Below are 23,068 nucleotides of genomic sequence, written 5' to 3'. Positions count from 1 at the left end.
ATGCAAAGAGTATGCGACACGTGTTTCTCCCTAATTCTGGGCTCATCAGGCGTACACACTCACTGCACCCTATCTCAAGAATCGAACCTCGGACGTCAGCGCTTGAGGCGAAGCCTCTTGCGTTGCGCCACGGAGCGTGGTTCGTTTATTTGATAGTATCCAGATCGGGTAATTACATTCAAGGCATTCATAGTCTGAATCACAATCTGACTGTATGGTTGGTTACCTACCAGGTAACGCTTGTGGTTGGTCAGCAAGTTGGCTAACATCCGCCACGGTGCCCTCTTTCAATTGCCAGAAGCAGATCATAGAATGGTTGAAATAGTTTTACTGTCAAATAATGCAAAGAGTACGCGACACGTGTTTCGCCCTAAATCTGGGCTCATCAGGCGTACACACTCACTGCACCCCCTCTCGGGAATCGAATCTCGGATGTCTGAGCTAGAGGCGAAGCTTCTTGCGTTGCGCCACAGCGTGTGGTTCGTTTATTTGACAAAATGTAGATGGGGGTATATATACGAGATATCCAGAAAAAAAGGTTACAACAGCTGTTAAAAATCAAAAAAATGAATATATTTCAACCAAATTTACAGGGCATGTTCCAAAATATGTGTTTATTTCTCAACATAATCGCCGTCAACTTCAATGCACTCCTCAGCCTGGGCACCAGCTTTTTTATACCCTCGTCGAATACACTCCGCTCCACCTCCAAAAGCCACTTCTCCACTGTCTCCTTCACCTCTTCATCATTGGAAAAACGTTTCCCACCCAAGAATTCTTTCAGTTTGGTGAAAAGGTGAAAATCTGAGGACGCAAGGTCCGGGGAATAGAGTGGGTGGGTAACAATATCCCATCCAAAGGACACAAGCAGGTCCTGAGTCACACGAGCGGTATGGGGTCTGGCATTGTCGTGAAGGAGGGACACACCACGAGTCAGCATTCCCCTCCTTTTGTCTTTAATCTTTTTTTTCAATTTTTTTAGGGTCTCACATGTTTCAGCATTGATGGTGGTCCCTTTGTCCATGAAATCCACCAACAAAACCCCTTTTCTGTCCCAAAAGACAGATGCCATAATCTTCCACTTTGAATTTTTTGGCTGATGGGGAATGGGTATGGCGCCATTGTTGGGACTGCCTTTTGGACTCAGGAGTATAGTGACATACCCAAGTTTCGTCTCCAGTTACAATAGAGCCAAGGAACGCCTCACCCTTGATTTCATAACGCTGAAGAAATTCACGTGCAGCCAAAACGCGATTTTGGCAATGTTCTGGAGTCAACATTTTTGCCACCCATCTTGCACTCAGCTTCCTGTAATCAAGTTTTTCTGAGACAATTTCACCCATGAGACTTCGTGAGATGTGTGGGAACATTTCATGAAGGGTGTCAATCGTCACACGATGATCAGTGCAAATTTTTTCATCAACTTGCTGCAGAAGCTCTTCTGAAACGAGAGACGGCCTCCCACTCCTTTCTTCTTCATGAGTGTCAGTGCGACCTTCTTTGAACGACCTAACCCACTTGTAAACATGCTGACGTGACATTACCTCAGGTCCATAAGTTTCTACAAGCTGATGATGGATCTCGGCCGCGGATTTGCAACGCAAAGTGAGGAACTTGATGACCGAACGAATCTTGCATCGGCAGTAGGTGGAGCAAACGGCCTCAGCAAAGGGTTGACGAACTCGCTTGCTGTGATGACATTTCACAACTCACTGACGCGGTTCTGGGCTTATTTTGACCGTTAGGACCCCCCTACATGCAGGTATGCCAACCTTCGAAAAAAAAAAGTTTTTTTCCAGGGCACTTGTAACCTTTTTTCTGGATATCCCTCATATATATATATATATATATATATATATATATATATATATATATATATATATATATATATATATATATATATATATATATATAGCAAAATACCCACGCTTCACAGTAGAGAAGTGTAGTGTGTTAAAGAAGTTAACATTTTAAAAATAACGTAACATGATTGTCAATGTAATTGTTTTGTGACTGTTATGAGTGTTGCTGTCATCAAGGATTTGGTTATCATTATTTCTTTCAATCAGGTTCATATTTGGAGGATGTATTGTGTTTAAGTTACATTCCATGTTTGTCAACCGTTGTAAAGATAACAGGTTTCAATCATCGATTCCTTTCTTACTGCATCGATAAATATCTCGTCTTATTTTTACACTGTCTTCCTTTAGCTGGACATTGACTTTTTCCACCATGTGCTTTGTTTCCGCAGTAGCTGCACTTATGAATATGCTTGTATGTGTCACTCACTTCATATTCTTTTGCTGCCTTCTCAATTGTATAATGAGTTTTTGTTCAGCACTCTTTGGAGTTCTTTCTTGTTGTCTGCGTACTGCGTTCACAGTCAGTTCACGTGAGCTGCTCAGAGTACATGCACCGAAGGTTCTCAGCTGTGCTTGTGCTATCTCGTGCAATATCCATGGCTTTATTTAATGTTAGCTAAGACCCGGCACTTAAAAGTTTCTCTCGCAGTTTCTCTGAGTTTGTGCCAAACGCCACCCTGACCATCTCATCTTCGTCTGGATAAGCACAATCCTTCCTTAAATATTTAGCGGCAGAGTGTTTCTATTGGATTGCCGCTGATGAATGGCCTTATATGGGCAGGCACTCAATTACGTGGGAGGCGTGATGATAAGAGACGCAACTCCGCCTCACACGGCGACCAAGCTGCAGGCTATGGCCAGTATACATGTACATAAGTAGGTTCCAGTTATGACCGTTACACGTAGAATTTCGAAATGAAACCTGCCTAACTTTTGTAAGTAAGCTGTAAGGAATGAGCCTGCCAAATTTCAGCCTTCTACCTACACAGGAAGTTGGAGAATTAGTGATGAGTCAGTGAGTGAGTGAGTGAGTCAGTCAGTCAGTCAGTGAGGGCTTTGCCTTTTATTAGTATAGATTATACATTATTTATGCATTACATGCACTATCAAAAATGCATTTTTAGATTTGCAAAACTGGTTGTTCTTGGAGGTTGTGTGAGCCAACTGAAGTCTCTTTCATTAGTAACTCTGTGATCTGCGCAATATACAAAATATCACAAAATACAAAACTATACAGATGAATCAGGAAGTTGTTTTATTACAGGATATTTTCACATTTTATTCTCTCAGATGCTAAGATTACAATATATTAAGAATTTTTGCAGTTGATCCACAAAAAAAGTATGCTTCAATCAAAAGGGACTTTTCAAAAATGTGCTAAAAAAATAAAAATAAAAATTGTGAAATTTGAAAATTATTTATTTCCATTGTCAAAAGAGCCAAATGAAATCCATGTCCAAGGGAGTAAATCCTTATTATAGGCGCTGTAGCTGCAAAAGGTGGTTCAACAAATTTGTGAATGGGCTGGATGAATACTTACAAATTGTTGACATTTCAGTTTTTGAAATTTAATTCCTTAGTGCTTTAAAAATGCACATATTTCTTTTTTAAGCAGCACTGTGAAAAAGAGTGTTTGATTTACCTATTAAAATTCCTGTATAATTAATCAAAATCCCATTTATGTGTAAAAGGGATTGGGGGCTTAATACTTTTTCAAAACAATGTATTAACCATCGCCCTGTGTTGGCTGGGATTGACTCCAGCAGACCCCCGTGACCCTGCAGTTAGGATATAGCGGGTTGGATAATGGATGGATGGATGAATGTATTAACCATCTATTAACACAGATTGCTTTATATAAATGAAAGTGTGAATATCATTATAATAGTGCATGGCCAGTTCAGTAACCTTTCTTTAATTTGTGGAAAATCATAAAATGTCTTATAGATTTGTATACTGTATGTTTGTTTGTGCTATAGTATGTAAACTGCAAATATGTGTTTTGTACATTTCAGGACCATCTTGTTATATGTTTGCATTAATGATTTCTTTATACTGTTAATTAGAATGGCAAAGAATGCCAATGAAAGTGGAGGAGATGGTGAAGACACTGATTTTAATTTCTGCTGGAAACTGTTTACAAGTTGGGACTACCTAATTGGCAATTCAGAAACTGCTGACAACAAATTTGCCTCTATTACAACTAGCTTCAAGGTAACAACTTTAAGTCTTACAATACAATAATGAGGACCTTCAATATGTGGGAAACCTACAGGTATAATGATTTACTGGTACTCAATAAGTCACTACACATATTATACCTGCAGTCTAATAGCTTATCCATTAGGATACAGTGGTACTGTTACTTGTCATTTTGACCTCATGCTATAATGTTTCTGGATGCACTGTTTTGTAGAAACAAGTGATGAGATTTCAAAATGCTGAAATTAAAGCTAGAAAGAAACTGGTTCCATTGTCACCTTTGGCTTATTGTATGGTACTGTTTAACATATGTGGTTTCAGTGTAAAAAATAAATAATTTAGAAAACGCATACATGGAATAACATTAAGGTGCATTAGAGCGCTGTGCAGGCGATTTAGCCCTTAATGGACTAGGGTTCGGGTGGTAGGTTCTAGGAACTTTTCAGTCCATTTCAGGATTGTTGTGGCCAGATGCTATCCACCTGGACTTGGCAAAAGGCTGAAAAGAAACCTGGGTGGGACTCTAGTCTATCATAGGTACCACTCTTACTCATACACACAAATAAGCATAAACACAATATTTTAATATAATAAGAATAAACCCCTTATTCATATGTAGTTTCAATTTGCAAGTGGCAATTAACATAATCTAAATAAATAAATTAAATGTTTTGTAATTATTTCCTTCTGTTCTTGTGAATGTCTAACCTTAGTGTGTAAATTATAGTGTCGGTGACATAGTCACGCCCACAGGGTAACTGATACATATCATATACAGTTAGGAAGATCTTTTAAGTTACAGTGGTTTTCAACCTTTTTGACAAGTTGTCCATTTTTAGTTAGTGAATCTCTGTGGACTAGTCGGTTCTCCTTGGTATTTTGAGCTGCTCATTTGTTCAAAGACCAGGGGTCCCCTGTGCGGTCTGAACAGCTTAGTCAATTAATAATACAATAGATATAGGAGCAGGTTGCTTCCATTTTTACTACTGTTGGAGCTATACAGACTGGTAACGATTCATAGCCAGCTTTTCGTGTACTAGTAATAAACAATAGCATGGTTAATATATTTGTCATGCCTGACTTTTTTGTGGATTGGCAAAAAACATCTACAGACCTGTGCAGGTCCATGAGAGACACTGCCCTAAAGCTTTAGGAGGACTGAAATATTGGTGTACTGGTTCTCTTTTGTTTCCTGTCAAGCTGCCGGCAAGGTTTCATAAAAAAGAAACAACATGCTGCGTTAACCAATCTCACAAACAGCCATTATTTGTGGGTAGTGTTCTACTTGTGCATGCAGTCTGATGATTTTCATGAACTTGTATTGGGGATTTGTTCACTGTCAGTAGCAGCTGTTGAATGTGAAAAAAGAGGAAAATATGCAAAATGTACATGTTAGTGTAACTGCTGTCAAGGTAAAATTCAAACAGTAAAGTAATTTGTAGTTTAAATCACACAGAATGTTTCTTAGTTTTAAGATAGATGAGTTTGCAAATTCACTTGTGTGTGTGCTAATATTTTTTGTGTAACCCATTTGTGGTTTTAGTTGCATTGAATTTGTGGAACACAGTGCAGGAATAATCTTCTTGTTATTATATAAATGCATGGAATGTAAAAAATCATCTACAAAGCAGTATAACTCAGATGTCTATCAAAGTACATTTAGTAACCATAAAGCTATTTAGCTGCAAGTAGACATCTCCCTTAGGAATGTTATTATGTATAGTAGTGAAGGAATGAAGTAAAGCTGGCAGTTGTCAATTAAAAATTCTGGAGCCGTACAAAAATGAACATCTCAACAAGTGAATCAATAGCCAGGAACATTCTTAGTTTTAGAACTGGAAGTAATTGGTAAGATTTAAAGGTTTTATTTAACCTTTAGTCTTAAGCTCAATCGCTGCAAATGTAATTTGAAAGATTTTTTTTTAATTAACGAAAATAGTGAGTTTCTGAGGCAAAAGAAAGCACACCACAATTGTGAAAAAATAGTGTCATCTTCAAAATGATTAAATGTATGTTTTAAGGTTTCATATCTTTTAAAGTATAACATTTTGTTCAAGGTTTTCTCTCCTGTTATAAGAACAGTGTTTAACTATTAAAACTGAAGTAAGCAAAATTCTGTATTTTATTTTCAAAACAAAGTTACACCCAAAATGCATAATACTAACAATATTTGTTTTAATTAATGAAATATGTTTATATTTCAGGAATCAATAGTAGATGAAGAGGAAAACCAGAAGGATGAAAACATTCACCTGAGAAGATTTCTGCGTGTTTTGGCAAATGTTCTCATTTTATGTGGTTTAGGAGGCAGCGGTTATCTCATTTATTTTGTTGTGAGGCGGTCACAGAAGTTTGCAAATATGGATAATCTGGGATGGTATGAAAAAAATGAAGTAAGTAAATGCTTGGTTTGGTTTGGAAGCAAAACTTTTAATCTTTAATCCTCCTGCTTGTTTATAACATGATTTACTTTTTGCCTTCCATGTGTCATTGCAAAAGGAAAAGCACTGCAAACTATTAAAAACAAAATGTTTGCAGGAGGATTAGTACTATATTATTTTTGTCTGTTTCTTATTGTGCATATCAAGGATAACAATAACTGTGTACATTGCATACTTTGAAGCGTTAAATAACTACTGAAATGAATTATCTTTGTTTCTGAAACCATATAATTTAAAGCGTTTTGAAAAGATGTAATCCGGAATCACATTTACTGGACAAGTTCATTTGATATTTTGTGTAAGTACAGAAACTCAGCAGCTCAAGCACCCGCTCATGCTATAATTGATGTTTAGGATGAGTTACACTGAAATTGGTACATAAATTCATTTCAATGCTGTGTCATAGGTGATCGATAATATCATAGGAATTTAGACTGTAAAATGTTAAGAGGGTAGACCTTTTTCCTTCACCTCACAGAGCTTACAGACTGGACAGATGGAAGGGGTTTCTTGGGTGGCAGTTGTGCTTCATCATCATGTAAAAGTAACATCCTTGATTTCGAGTTTTGCCTAAAAAAATAAAAATGCTGCTTTTTTCTAATAGCGCAATGATACCTAAATCAAATGTTCACTTTGTATTTACACTTACAAAAAAATGGAATGCATTCATTTTGATTGCCACATATTCTTGGTACTAGTGTTTGTAATGAACCATCAATTTCCAACTAAATGACACACATATTGTACCAATATGTATTTTTCATTGAAAATTAACTTTCTAAAGATTTTTTTAAAATAATTAATTTTTTACTGGTAGGCGCCATAAAGATAAAGCCAAAAACATACGATGCTTGCATAAGTTAAAGAGGTCCTAACAAGCATACAGTTAGGTCCATAAACATTTGGACAGAGACAACTTTTTTCTATTTTTGGTTCTGTACATTACCACAATGAATTTTAAATGAAACAACTCAGATGCAGTTGAAGTGCAGACTTTCAGCTTTAATTCAGTGGGTTGAACAAAACGATTGCATAAAAATGTGAGGCAACTAAAGCATTTTTTAATACAATCCCTTCATTTCAGGGGCTCAAAAGTAATTGGACAATTGACTCAAAGGCTATTTCATGGGCGGGTGTGAGCAAGTCCGTTGTTATGTCATTATCAATTAAGCAGCTAAAAGGCCTGGAGTTGATTTGAGGTGTGGTGCTTGCATGTGGAAGATTTTGCTGTGAACAGACAACATGCAGTCAAAGGAGCTCTCCATGCAGGTGAAAGAAGCCATCCTTAAGCTGCAAAAACAGAAAAAACCATCCGAGAAATTGCTACAATATTACAAGTGGCAAAATCTACAGTTTGGTACATCATGAGAAAGAAAGCAAGCACTGGTGAACTCAGCAACGCAAAAAGACCTGGACGTCCACAGAAGACAACAGTGGTGGATGATCACAGAATCATTTCCATGGTGAAGAGAAACCCCTTCACAACAGCCAACCAAGTGAACAACACTCTCCAGGGGGTAGGCGTATCGATATCCAAGTCTACCATAAAGAGAAGACTGCATGAAAGTAAATACAGAGGGTGCACTGCAAGGTGCAAGCCACTCATAAGCCTCAAGAATAGAAATGCTAGATTGGACTTTGCTAAAGAACATCTAAAAAAGCCAGCACAGATCTGGAAAAACATTCTTTGGACAGATGAAACCAAGATCAACCTCTACCAGAATGATGGCAAGAAAAAAGTATGGAGAAGGCGTGGAGCAGTTCATTATCCAAAGCATACCATATCATCTGTAAAACACGGTGGAGACAGAGTGATGGCTTGGGCGTGCATGGCTGCCAGTGGCACTGGGGCACTAGTGTTTATTGATGATGTGACACAGGACAGAAGCAGCGAATGAATTCTGAGGTGTTCAGAGACATACTATCTGCTCAAATCCAGCTAAATGCAGTCAAATTGATTGGGCGGCATTTCATGATACAGATGGACAATGACCCAAAACATACAGCCAAAGCAACCCAGGAGTTTATTAAAGCAAAGAAGTGGAAAATTCTTGAATGGCCAAGTCAGTCACCTGACCTTAACCCAACTGAACATGCATTTCACTTGTTGAAGACTAAACTTCAGACAGAAAGGCCCACAAACAAACAGCAACTGAAAGCCACTGCAGTAAAAGCTTGGCAGAGCATTAAAAAGTAGGAAACCCAGCATCTGGTGATGTCCATGAGTTCAAGACTTCAAGCTATCATTGCCAGCAAAGGGTTTTCAACCAAGTATTAGAAATGAACATTTTATTTCCAGTTATTTAATTTGTCCAATTACTTTTGAGCCCCTGAAATGAAGGGATTGTGTTAAAAAATGCTTTAGTTGCCTCACATTTTTATGCAATCATTTTGTTCACCCACTGAATTAAAGCTGAAAGTCTAAACTTCAACTGCATCTGAGTTTCATTTAAAATTCATTATGGTAATGTACAAAACCAAAATTAGAAAAAAGTTGTCTCTGTCCAAATATTTATGGACCTAACTGTACATTTGGGTTACCACTGACCTCTTTGTGTGTTCTATTAAAGTCAGTCTCACATTTTACACATAAAAATCTACAATCTGCTTAGGCATCACTGTTCATTAGAGGGAAGTTATGACAATTACAATAATTTAAAGTCAGGGTGATAAAATTTGACAGGTTAGAAAATCTAAATAAAATTATATGAACATCTTTTTATCTTCTGTGGCCACCTTCAAGTTCATTTTCAAAAAACAAAAAATGCATCATGTTAATAATAATAAATTTTATTTAAAATTGCCTTTCAAGGTACCAAAAACCACTGTACAACAATACGACTAAAATCAAACAATCCAATGTACAAACAAATTTAAGAACAACAAAAGGCAATATTAAAAAAATAGGTTTTAAGTCTAGATTTAAAAATGGAAAATTAGGTACATGCATAGAGCCCCAAAGGGAGGGCATTCCATAGCCGTGACCCTGATACACTAAAAGCCCTGTCACCCATAGTGCGCAGTCTGCATAATAGAATGGTGGAGTCAGAAGAACCAAGTGAACGTGATGAAGTATAAGGACAGATTAATGAAGACAATTAAGGTGGGGCTAGACCATGAAGAGCTTTTAAAACTAAAAGGAGGAGTTTATTTTGAATACAGAAGGGAATGGGTAGCCAATGCAGTTTTAGAAGTGTAGGAGTGATTTGCTCCCAGGGTTTTTAAGTGGGTAACCACTCTAGCTGTTGAATTCTTTACATATTGTAATTTATTTAGACTGAAAGTACAGATACCAAACAGCAATGCTTTGTGAAAGTAAAGTCGTGATGTGACAAATTCATGAATAAGCATCTCAGTTGCAGTTTTCGAGAGCAATGGATGCAGACTTGAAATTTGCTTAAGGTGGAAAAAGACAATCTTGGTAATATTATTAATATGAAGATCAAATGAGACTGTTTTTAAACTGTGCACACAAGGATGTACAGTAATAAAACCAGGGATTATTACTGAGGAATTGTATATTTTCTTTAAAGTTCCTGGAGATGAAATAATTAAACCTTCAGTTTTTTTCACTATTTAGTCTGAGAAAGTTTTTGGACAGCTAGCGTTTGATGTCGGCCAAACAGGCAACCAATGCAGTAGGAGGTAATGTTTGTATAAGCACTGCGGGTAGATAAATCTGTATCATCAGCGTAACAGTGAAACCATAGACTGTGCTGTAATGGCACCGAGAGGAAGCATATAAATGATAAAAAGCAGAGGGCCAAGAACTGATCACTGAAGGACACCCTGAAGCAAGTAAGATGGGCCAGACCTAAACCTACCGACAGCAACATATTTCTAATGGCCCTTAAGATACGATTTAAACCATGCAAGAGCTTTTCCAGCAATATTTAACTCATTCTCAACTCTGAAAAAAAAAATGATTGACTTTATCAAAAACAACAGTGAGGTCTAAAAAGATCATTAGGGTTAAAAGACCACAACCTGCTCAAAAACCTGGTCAAGTCCATGTTTTTTTGAGGACAGATGTAACAGCCATCTTTAGGCTGGCAGGGACCAAGCCAGTATAAAGAGATGTGTTGATGATATTGGTGATAAAAGTGAGAAGAAAATGCAAATCAGCCTTAACCAAAAAAGAATTCAATTCATGAGTGTGACGTTGTCGTTCTAGCTCTAAGCTCCGTCTTCCATATTTGGGAGGCTCTTGAACAGGACACCATCAATAACGTAACACAAAGTTTCCAAGTGCTTTTATTAAATTAAAAAAACAAAGCAATTTGTGACCAAAAGTGTAGTGCTTCCAATACATAATTAACTAATCTTTAAAGCAGTGAAAAAACATGGTGGTTAAAAACAAAGCTAAAAACCAACAGTCAGTGAGTCACACCAGCCGAGCACAACTCCTTCTTAGTCTGCCCAGCTCACCCATTGCTCACTCAGCTGGCAGAGACTTCAGCAGCTGTGGTCATCTCCATCCTGACCCCTGTCTTGGCTGCCTCTGTCAGTGTCTGCCAGACCGCTCAGGGTCAGTTGTCCTCTTGTCATCCTTCTCGCACACGCAGTCGTCCTTCGGATTCCTGAAGAGGGCGCAACCTTAATCATTCCCATTTCGCTGCACATTCAGTGTGGATGATACATCCCTAGAGTGCCGATCCTTTGTTCCATTGTGGGACCTCTGACCCTGCTGCCTTTTCTCCCTCTCTCTCTCTCTCTAGCTTTATGTCTCGCTCGCTCACTCGTTCGTTCGTTTGTTTGTGTTCTCTCTCTCTCTTTCTGTTTGTTTACTCTCCGTTCCCTCTTTCCTGTGCCAGTCTGCACTTATAAAGTTCCGTGGGCGCAGCATCTCAATCACGGATCACAGGAAGCCAATGAAGCAATTCAGAAAGATTACACCCTCACATGCAGGTGCGCCTCATCCCAATTACTTCACCAGTTCCCCACAGCTGTGCGAGTGTGCCCATGGAGACTGACATGGCCAATGGATTATATAATAAAAGCCATACTTTCAAAACCGCAGACCTCACTTTACCACAATGGGATCTAAAATACAGGTAGTTGACCAGGCAGTCATAACAAGCTTATGGACTGCAGGATCATCAAACAATGGGGAATGTGGATAAATAGCTTCTAGATAAGATAGGGGATGGACACAGTTTTGACTAAACAAATGGATCTTTTGAATTTCAGAATAAATCAGATCAATTTTGTTATTAAAAAAGGACAGACGTTGCTGGCAAAGGTCAAAAGATGCAGCCAATGGAAAGTTATTTGCAGGCTTAAGTTGTTTATCCACAGTAGCAAAAAGCATTTGGGTATTATGCTGACCACATAGAATTCTATTTGTATAGTAAGCAGTCTTAGCTCTCTGTAGTGTCTACTAGTAGAGGGTAACATGTTCCTTTTAGGCATTTGCATGGGTATCTAAACTTGTTTTTCTACTAAGTCATTCAAGCCTTTGCCCACAAGCTTTCATGTGAGGCAGCTCAGGAGAAAACCAAGGAGCAGAGAGTGTAAATGTCACACTACCAGTTTTGAGCAGAGCAAGATGATCCAGACTAGTAAAGTAGCAGGTGATAAAGAAACACCAGCTGGAGGAGCACATTGCTTCAATGTACTTACAAGAGCAGCGACACTGATATTTTAGGTGATATTATGAGGTGATTGTTGCCCATGTGACTGACCAGAGATTAGCATATCAAACAAAATAGCCTTATGGTCAGAGATAGATAAATCAATACCATACAAATTAGCAGGGGCAATACCAAAGGTACACACAAGGTCAAGTGTGTGTGTGTGTCCTCAGGCATGTGTAGGAAAACTGACATGCTGAGTAAAATCAAAGCACTGAAGTACATTAAGAAAATCAGCCACATATAAAGAATTTACAGAGTCTACATGTAAGTTAAAATCACCAGGCCGGCACTGCCGGATATAGAGAACACAGAAGGGTGAGCAACTCAGTGAGTTCTGCCAAGAAGGCAGATGGCTGTTTGGGAGGATGATAAATAAGTAATATCAACAGAGGTTTTGCACCAGACAGCAGTAATGCCAGATAAATGATGAAACATCATGAGCAGAAACTGGCATGATTCTAAAGTTAGAGGAATATATAACTGCAACACAACACCCAAAGCCAGTGGTATGTGGCTTAACGAGATAACAAAAGTATGGTGAGACAATCATATTTGTCTAAAGTAATCATTAGGTTGTTGCCAGGTTTCCATCAAGCACAAAACATCACTATTATGCTCCACAATGAAGTCCACAATAAAAGCTGGTTTGCTATTTAGAGAGAGAACGTTGAAAAGGGCCATTTTCACATTTTGCATATAGCTAGAAGATTCTGGTATTAGTCATTTTAATGAAATAGACAGCATGTTGTCCAGCCAATGCCTAGAAATGAGGGTCAGTCATATTTAAGAAGCCACTAAGAGGACAACATTAACTTCAGAGCAGAAAAGATTAACAGTTCCTGCGCTCTCAGCTCTAATAAATTTTTACGTTTTCCTCACTTTAAGTTCCCAAATTAAAGAAGATGTATTATGTCCAAATCTTATTGAAGAATTTCATCCCAATGGGTTATCAACAGAAGAAATGAGTACACGGGCAATCCTAGCACAGAGAAACAATGAAGTCAAACGAATTAACGGGAAAATTGTTGATCAGTTACACGGCAAAGTAGTTAAATGTGTATCAATAGACTATGCTCATACACTTGGAGGTGATGGTGCGGATGATGATTACATCAACTTACAATATCCCGAAGAATATCTACAGCTGTTAACACAATTTATGTCTGAGTGATGGGTTATGCAATAGGACAAAATTAGTTGTATTCAAAATTGGTCGAACAATTCTGACATGTAAAATTTTAACAGGCAACAAGATAACATTAGACACCAAAGGAGATCTTGATATGCCATTGGTATTAAAACTTTTACAGTTTCATGTTAGAATAGCTTTTGATATGACAATTAACAAATCACAGGAACAAACATTTGAAACAGTTGGTTTATTTATTAACGTGTTTCCCCAAAAATAAGACCTACTCCAAAAATAAGCCCTAGCATGATTTTCATGCTGCTCTGTAATATAAGCCCTACCCCAAAAATAAGCCCTAGTCAAGATCGTCAGCTGAAAAGTAAGGCACCTAAGGCCAGGTTTATACTTCACTCGATACGACACGTGTGCCCGAAACATCCATTAAATTCTGAGGACACCTTTGCTACAATATCTCTGAAAAGGATGTTTAATGATTACATCCATCAGTTCGGGACTGCGCTCATTCCAGCAGCATCAGCCCAAGACAGAAACAAAATCCATCATCACAAAGTGAACACAAGCACACACACATACACGGGCATTGTAGCTTCACCAAATCCCCAAACCTTCATGTCTTTGGAAGGAAAACTGAGTATACCGTGGAAACCAACCAGGAAAACATGCAAACTCCAGGCAGGGATCACAAGGGGCGTGACTCCCTGCAAGACAGCAACACTACCGCTCTGCCACCATGCCACCCCATATGTGTAACTATTAACAGTATTCATTATTTAAACAAAGTTAACAATTTATCTGTAAAATGTAACATACGTATTTTAATGCATTTCATCATGAAAGTGATATCAAGTATAAATCTAAGAATTCTAAATGTGCAGAGAGCTGGAATATTATAAATGTAATGTGTTCTGTGTGGCGATATATTCTGCTTGCCTCTGCTGTCACGTCAGGAGGAAACCCCAGTAGTGTGTAGCGATTTAACAACTGGCTCGGTTTTAAGATGACATTTACGACGGTCTTTTTAATAAAGTAAACTGTAAGGTTAAAGTGGACATTTAGAGGTTAAAGCCTAAATTTTTACTTTAATCACAAAATAGACATTTTCATTATGTCCTTATTTTTTTCTCTGTGGCTCAAATATGCCGCCATTATTATTATCATTAAATATTATCATTATTTGGATAAATGTATATTTTTGTACATGAATAAATATAAGACATCCCCTGAAAATAAGCCCTAGTGCATCTTTTCGAGCAAAAATAATATAAGACCCGGTCTTATTTTCTGGGAAACACGGTAAAGAGAAAGAAACGATATTCACTCATGGGCAGTGCAGTGTCATGATGTAAGTCCAAACACGGAATCAAAATTGAATGCAATATTGATGAAAAGTTAATTCAAAAAATTATTTTTAACTGAAATTTTACAGTAAAAGTTTTAAAGTACTGTATTTGCGTGTTAATTTCAAACCCATACGGAACGAAAATGTATAATGCAACGAATACCTCTAATGCAACTTGAAACATAATTTTCTTTCAATTTAATACATTTTACTATTTTTTACTATGGTTAATTACTCACTGTAACGTAAAATAGTTTGTTCTAGTATGCATTTGTAACAATTCCCATGAAAATAACAATCTGTTTAAATTGTACATCTGCTTTTCCATATGTATTGGCAAGCAAGGAGAGCAGAGGACAGAGCCCTCTTGTGTATATATATATATATATATATATATAAAGTGACATATGGCGGTCGTTTGTCCCGGCCTATACCCCCAGGCCGCCAGATGGAGCCCTCCCTGCAGCATGGAGGTGCCCCGAAGACCAGCAGGGAATCCTGGACAATGGAGTTTTTATCCACAGTCCTGCTGGATACCATGGGGGGCTGCTAAAGGACGCTGCAGGGAGGAGCAAATGATAGTTTCCCTATGCCCCAGAAGTACGTTCGAGTCAAATGGACAAGGGGAATGACGTGCTCCGGGGTGAAGAAAGGGACTTTTTATCTGACCCGGAAGTGACAAGGAGTCATGGACTGAAGGATGGGATGGGTCAGGAACTATAAAAGGACTCTGGGAACTCCCAGACGATGAGATGAGCTGGGTAGAAGGGTAGCAACGCATCTGGGAGTGTGAAGGATTATTGATTATTGTATTGTGTGAATTTATGAGTATTTTGGAGAGGAGGGTGCTTTGTGCACTGTGCAGTTCAAATAAAGTCAATTATTGGACTTTTACCTGGTGTCTGGAGTTAAGTCTGAGGGTTCAAGGGAGCGATAGCACCCCTTATCTGTCACATATATATATATATATATATATATATATATATATATATATATATATATATATATATATATATATATATATATATATATTCATAGCATCCGTAGTCTGAGTCCTGATCTGATTGTATGGCTGGTTACCTACTAGGTAACGCATGTGGTTGGTCTGCCAGTCGGCAAACATCAGCCACGTCCTTTCAGTTGCAAGAAGCAGATCATAGAGTGTTACATAGCTTACTGTCAAATAATGCAAAGAGTGCGCGACATGTGTTTCACCCTTATTTGGGCTCATCCGGACGTCAGAGACGAAGCCCCTTTGTCCCCATGAGGGGTGCAGTGGAATGTGTACGCTTGATGAGCGCACATAGCACATTTCAGTTCTTGACTCCACATTATCAGCTGACAATTAACTCCTTTTACTCTTAACATTTTTCTTCTTCACCATGCAAGTTTTTAACAATATAGACTGAAAATAATTGTATAAATGCCAGGTATGTTTCAGCAGCCTTTGAAAAAAATAATTATAATAATAATAAGTTTACAATAGTGGATTTCAAGCTCAGTCGTAAGGACTCCCATGATTGCAGGTTTTTATTCCAGTTAAGTAGTGTTCTGACCTTTAAATATTTTTAAAGAAATATTTGTATTCTTTGACATAACTTTAATGTTTTTCTACACTCTGTTATATTCTACCTTATGAATTGTAATCTTTAAAAACCATGATGCCAGTGTGTAGGGTATGAAAAACTTCAGATTATTATATACAATATGTGGAAACCAAGGGCACTCCAGCTGCCTCAACCCCGACACAGAGAGGCAGAGATATAAGTTTGCCACACAACACACATTTATTCACAAGGGAATCGCTTTTCCCTCGCTCCCCACAGCAGCACAGTGCAAACACCAAAATAGCACAGTCCCTTCTTTTTCTCTCCTTGTCATCCACCTTCATTCCTCCACTTGGCAAGCTTTGTAACTCTTCCACCCAACTCTGGCTCTCCGAATGGAGTGAGGCAGTACCTTTTCAGCCAACCCTAGGAGTGTTCTAGATGGCTCATTAATCAGACCTGGAATCGCCCCCAGCTGTGGTGAAAGCCACCTGAAGGGCGCTGCAGCTCCCCCGGTGACCCCCACGGGACCCAACAGGGCTGCATCAAACTCCAACTCCTAGTGTGCCCTGTGGGAATCCATGGTGCCCTGCCGATACTCTCTCTCCTAGTCCTTCGGCTGGTGTCCCGGCCAGGTAATGACCATGACCGCCTGTCACATATAGCAAAAGTGAAAAATTATTTGTTATGATCTTCTGACCAAAACCAGTGCACTTATTAAGGTTACCTCTTTTCAAGCCACAAAACGTTATTTTACAACTATAAATTATTGTGTTTTATGCATCCTCTGTTTTATTCATTAAACTAGTGATAGCAGGAAAAATCTATCAAAATTGTGTGTCTCATGTTCTGCCAATTTTGCATTTTGCTTGTCTTCAAAATTAGTTATTTAAAAAGATAAGTGAAGCAAGATGATCAGGAGGAGTACTCATTATTAGACCATTCATAAAAAGCATAAACTAACGTGTACCGTATGTGGTTATATTTTAAAGTAATTGTTTTGTGGTGTATCTTGTGACATGTCGACTCCTTGATTATTTTTCTGTAGGTTGAGATAGTTATGTCCTTGCTTGGACTGGTTTGTCCTCCACTGTTTGAGACCATTGCTGAACTGGAGGATTATCACCCACGTATTGCACTGAAGTGGCAGCTGGGACGAATCTTTGCTCTGTTTCTTGGAAATTTATATACATTTCTTTTTGCCCTTATAGATGAAGTTAATCAGAAGGTATGTCTAACTTATCAAATCACTGAAAGAGAAGGTATTTCTGTATACAATACAATAAGTTACTAGTGAAGTTACTTCACGTTGTGCCGAATTATATGTCAGTCACAATATATTACTGGAATACATTGTGGGCATCCTCAGAAATTTTGCAAAGTAGTATCAGTTTGATGCAAATCTTTACAAAAGAAACCTGAATGTGGAAAGGATGATCAAACCAAAAGAAATCAGACCCATGATAGCCTTTTTTTCTTATCTAACCAAATTAATCTTTTTTGCTGCATTTGTCCTGTTAGGTAAGGGCCATGGAGGAGTTCTCCCTGAGTGATGTTGTGCACATGATGATCTTTATCTAGCATGATTATTTCCCCATATCTGGTATATAGCTGTACATTTTGTCATAGTAACAATGCAGCCTTTAAGCCGTTCCCACTGTATTTCCTCTGTAGTTGATGTCCCAATTTAGTGTGACTTTGTTGGCCATCTTACATGCATACACCATGTTTGGCTTAAGAGTATAGTTCTGCTGTCTTTGATTTTTAAAATGTTCAAATTTAAATGTGAATGCCACAGTTGATACACATGCCACCTTATAGCATGAGGCAGAAATTTCATTGACATTCCCAGTTACTCAGGAATATTCTCCTGCCATGTTATCTTGGTTCAATATAGTAAAATAATCAAAAATATATATTTTCAAACTTAATTGCTATTTTTAACAAATGACTGAAGCTCCTGGTCTACATGTGAATTATTTTATGTAGTTTTAGTATAAATGAAGGGGTCTGAGAAAAGCAGATTTCCAGATTAACAAGAAAGATCTGGAGATCTGGTATTCAATCTGTAAATATAGTTGACATCTATGGCCCGCAGAGGGCGCTCCTGCCACTCAAACCCAACACAGACAGACGCAGGACACAAGTTAAGCACACACGCTCTTTATTTTTCCTTCTTTTTACCTTGGGAAAACACCTTCCCCGTTTCCCACTGGTACATCACAGTTCACAGCACAATTCACACAACGTCTCTTCTTTCTCTTTCTTTTTCCTCCACTTCTCCAGGAACGCTTCGTCTACCTCCTCCCGACTCTGGCTTCCCGAGTAGTGGCTGCTTACTCCTTTTATAAGGCACCCGGAAGTGCTCCAGGTGCTTGTTGACCTACCTCTGTCTCTTTCATGTTTAGCCCATTTCTCTATTATTTTCTACAAACTCTCATAAGATGAGCTTAAGAACACAGTAAAATGTTTTACTGTGAACAAGCCTTTTTGATTAACATGGCTTGCTTTATAAAGTCATATTTCCCTTAGCTGTGTTTTAGCTGAGACTTAAACATCTATAAGGTGTTACTTGGAAACCCTCTCTTAGACAACCTGTGTCACATGATTACAGAACTTTAAGTAAAAAGACATCCACCCATGTTCTAAACCCACTTATCTAGGAGAGGTGAAGCCCATCATCACAATAATCAGGCACAGGGCAGCATGAAAACACACATAACCAATTTTCAGCAACACCAACTCACTAACATAAATCTTTTTAGTAGGAAGGAGACCCATGCAGACACTGGGAGAGCATTCAAAATCAACATAGGAAGTACCTGGGGCTTGAACCCTGGTATTCTTATTGCAAAGCAGCAGAATAATTACTGCACTTCCAGGATTTCCCCAAAAAAGACTCTTTGTATGTATATATGCAGAAAGTATTTGTGAAGGACTTCCTTTGACATAACAGCTTTACATGCTTCTTAGAAGCAGACACAACGGTTACCCAGTCTTGTTCATGTTTAATACAAATATAGCTAGTTTATACCAGATGAAATATGCAGAAAAGACATTGATGATATTTGAAAAATGTGCAAATAAGTAATTGTTCATGAAATTATTTTGGAACTATTCACCAGTGTTAATGTTTGTGGTGCTCTAGTTATTGGAATGTATTTTGTAATGCATGTTGTAATAAAATGCATTGAATGTGTCATTGCAACAGATAGTACATCACAAGCAGTTGCAGTAAAAAAATGCAATGGTACAAATGTTTGTGATGTGCTGTCTTTTGGAATGACAAATGCAATGCATATGTTTCAGTTATAGGCCATTTGGTATGGGATCATAAAATCATTGATAATGTTTGATGCAACATCTGTTGGAATGACAGAGACAAAGAAACCGGACAGACACACAGACAGACACATAGACACTTAATCTTTTATTATGGTGGATGGACTTAGTTATAAAAGATTAGTATACAGAAAAAAAGTAAATGCTAAACAAAAAATTAACACTTTATGAAAATGTTATTGTCTACATTGGTGATAGTTCTTCTATATAAATACACTGAAATATGTGTAGTGTACGTATGTATTTATTTAATTAGTTTCTTTTTCCAAGATGAACTATTTCAATGTCATTGCAGATTCATTTATACATATATATATATATTTTTTTTTTTTCAGCTAGAAGAAGAACATAGTATAATGAATATGACAACAAGTGCAATAAATATGTATTATGCCAATGTAACACTGAATGGAACAGAAGTTACTCCTCCGCCAATCGACCCTGCAGATGTGATCAGAGGACCATGCTGGGAAACAGCTGTGGGAATTGTAAGATAATTTTCAACCATTAATATGCCGTAGCAGAAGGATTTTAAATACAATAACTTCATAAAGTGGCAAAAGTAGAAGACTTTAATTAATGTGTTAAATGTTGTTTTCAGTTCATTTTTGATGTCTGAAACTGTCAAGAAGCAGCACGTGGCAAGGCGTTATGTTGTGGGGTGTCTCCCTGCCTCTTGATTTAATAATTACCCCATCCCATGTTTGAGGTTACTCTTTAAGTATTGGGTAGCATAGATAAAAATGTCAAACAAAAGCATCTTAAATAATCTGAGAGCACAGATACTGTGTGAGGAATAAAGCAGTTGATGATTGGATGAAACCTGCAGGTCAAAGGTCTTAGCCACAGAGTTGCCTGTAAATCACTGCTTTTTAATAGTTCTTACTATATTTTGTACAAAGATGGCAAACATTAATACTTAATTTAGATGTGGCTGTTGGGCTGAAGTAATCACAAAAAAAAGGTCTGAAGAAAAACATGTTCTACTAAAGCAGGAAAAGCCAATGTATCTAAGGTATTTTGTGTCTGTATTACCTTTGACAAGCTGATTACTGTAATGAAGCTGAATTACTTTTCTTCAAGCAGATTGAATGTTAAAATAGTATGATGTAGTAGTAAGTAGTACATATACCTTCATAAGTATTCTGAGGCAAGAAACAAAACAGCTACTCTTGGCCCAATTGTTGCACTGATTGAAAGAGGAATTTGTCTACTTTACAAGTTTCAGTCTTTTTTCTGACCCGCCTGCACCAGGTAACAGAACTAATATCCACAGTGTATGCTTGCTAGGCATCTTTTGCCATTCATTATGTATATGCAGCACACAGTAGAGTAAGAGTTGCAGATTTTTTTATAATGCATGGTGTACTCTAAAAATAACAGTACTTTATCTTAGAAAACACAGTACTTGAGGGAAATGCCTGGTATCAACATACCACTCTGAATTAGGGCATCTTTGTTTTTAGCCTGTTGTTAACTTGGCAGCTTGGCCATTGCCACCAGTAACCCATTGCTGAAAAACAACTGAAATGTATGCCTATTTTTTCAACTCTGGTTTTTTTTTTTTGTTTTACTTTAATCCAGGTTGTTATTTTACTGATCACTTTTTAAGGATATTCTTATAATGCAAATGTGTAATATGTCTCCAGATACACCTGTGATACAAATTTGAAAGTCTCATTTTGTATGTGTGTATGTCCTTTTTAGTCCACCGTCACAGGTTTAAGTGATGGTGATAATAACAGCCATTGAGAAAGTAATAAAATACAGTATTTTTCCTTTAATTTTGTTTGCACAGAATACTATTTTGAGCACAATACAGACAGTAGAACACAATCCAAATAGAAATTAAAAAAAATATAAACCTACCTGCCCAGTTGTACATCTCTCTCTCACATTAGTCTAAATTTGACTTAAAGCTCCATTGAAATATGATTTTTTTGCCTCTGTAAATCCTAACATTGATTAGCTGTCTAAAGATTTCAAATCGATGCACACATATGGAACAAAGTATCTTTGTAATATTTTTATTGTTTTCTGTTTTTTCAGGAGTTTGTCAAGCTTACCGTTTCTGATATCCAAGTTTTCTATATTACAATTCTTATTGGAGATTTCTTACGGGCTGTAATTGTAAGATTCCTTAACTACTGCTGGTGTTGGGACCTGGAAGCTGGATTTGTAAGATCACTTTAATGTTGTAACTGTAACCATCATGATAATTCCAGTTCATTTTATGTGACAAATAATCACTGGTTTTGATAGCTTGGCAGCACAGCATTGTCCTGGTTTCTCATTGCTCTCCAGACCCAGGATTTATTCCTGGCCTGGCCATTTTTGACTAAAGTTTGGTCACTTTGTTTTTCTCCATATACTTCAATTTTTTTCCTGATCCTTAAGCTGTGCCTGATAAATTTAATTGTTGACTCAAAATTGGCCTACTGTACGACAGTGCAGATGTGTGTGTGAATGTGCTCTGAGATGGACTGGCATCCCATCCAAGGCTGGTTCTTGCGTCTGTTACTTTTTGCTTTTTCTTTCTTGTGACTTTACTGATATACCAATAGCTTTAATCTAAGTGATCATTCGGTCATGGACACTGTTATTAAGCTATACAAATAACAGTAAATGTACTGAATGACCTGCGGTGGGCTGGCGCCCTGCCCAGGGTTTGTTTCCTGTCTTGCACCCTGTGTTGGCTGGGATTGGCTCCAACAGACCCCCGTGACCCTGAAGTTAGTATATAGCGGGTTGGATAATGGATGGATGGATGGATGTACTGAGTCACAGTTCTCTGAAATTTTATTAAGACTTTGATTTTTTTTTTCTTTTATTTACTAGATTAGCATCATCAAAAGTGGATATTTATATTAATTCTTTGGTTGTACCAAAATAAAATAAAAATATGTCAATTCATTTTGGTGATGATAGGTATATTATTTCAATATTCTTAAATAATTTATATTCCTGTTTTTTGTTTCTTATCTCCAAGCCATCATATGCTGAATTTGACATTAGTGGAAATGTACTGGGACTCGTCTTCAATCAAGGAATGATCTGGTAATATTTCTAGAACAATCTGCCTGAGTACTGTTTCAGTTGAATGTATCCCAGTTGTAGCTATTCCTTGATAAGTATTGCAGTGGGAACCAGTATACTGTTTTTTATAAAGAAAAACACCTTAATAAAATAGAATAATAGCTATTATTAGTAGTAATATTGTTATTACAAATAATGATTTAATTATCAATGATTTGGCCCAAAACTTGTGCAATATGGAATTGGGACTAAAATTTTACAGTGATGAGTGTGCTACTTATTGAATACCAAATCAAATTGTAAAGAATAACTTCTTCTCCTACTCATTGTGTGCATGTAGATGGAATGTGAGGAGAGCTGTTTCAGCATTTAACATTGTTGCTTAACTTTTGACTAATGAACTTTACTGATAGCACAGTTCAGCATATAAAACTCACTAATAGCCAACCATCGACAGACCATTTTTTTGAGAAATAATCAATCTTACCATCAAGAAATTTGAATTGCTTAAAG

General features: G+C 37.5%; 1 protein-coding gene across 1 annotated transcript in view; it reads left to right on the top strand.

Moving 5' to 3' along the window:
- Window positions 1–23,068, top strand: part of LOC120528711 (transmembrane channel-like protein 2-A) — a 67,011-nt gene that overhangs the window by 30,614 nt on the left and 13,329 nt on the right. The window contains exons 11-16 of the mRNA XM_039752867.1: window positions 3,929–4,076; window positions 6,269–6,457; window positions 17,226–17,405; window positions 19,855–20,007; window positions 21,569–21,697; window positions 22,509–22,576. Of these exons, the coding sequence (XP_039608801.1) occupies window positions 3,929–4,076; window positions 6,269–6,457; window positions 17,226–17,405; window positions 19,855–20,007; window positions 21,569–21,697; window positions 22,509–22,576 (867 nt within the window). The remainder of the gene's footprint in view (window positions 1–3,928; window positions 4,077–6,268; window positions 6,458–17,225; window positions 17,406–19,854; window positions 20,008–21,568; window positions 21,698–22,508; window positions 22,577–23,068) is intronic.

This window comes from Polypterus senegalus, chromosome 4, assembly GCF_016835505.1.
Source record: "Polypterus senegalus isolate Bchr_013 chromosome 4, ASM1683550v1, whole genome shotgun sequence".
NCBI classification, from domain to species: Eukaryota; Metazoa; Chordata; class Cladistia; order Polypteriformes; family Polypteridae; genus Polypterus; species Polypterus senegalus.
Note: the sequence above shows the minus strand (reverse complement) of the source record. Positions and strands in the feature narration are given on the sequence as shown.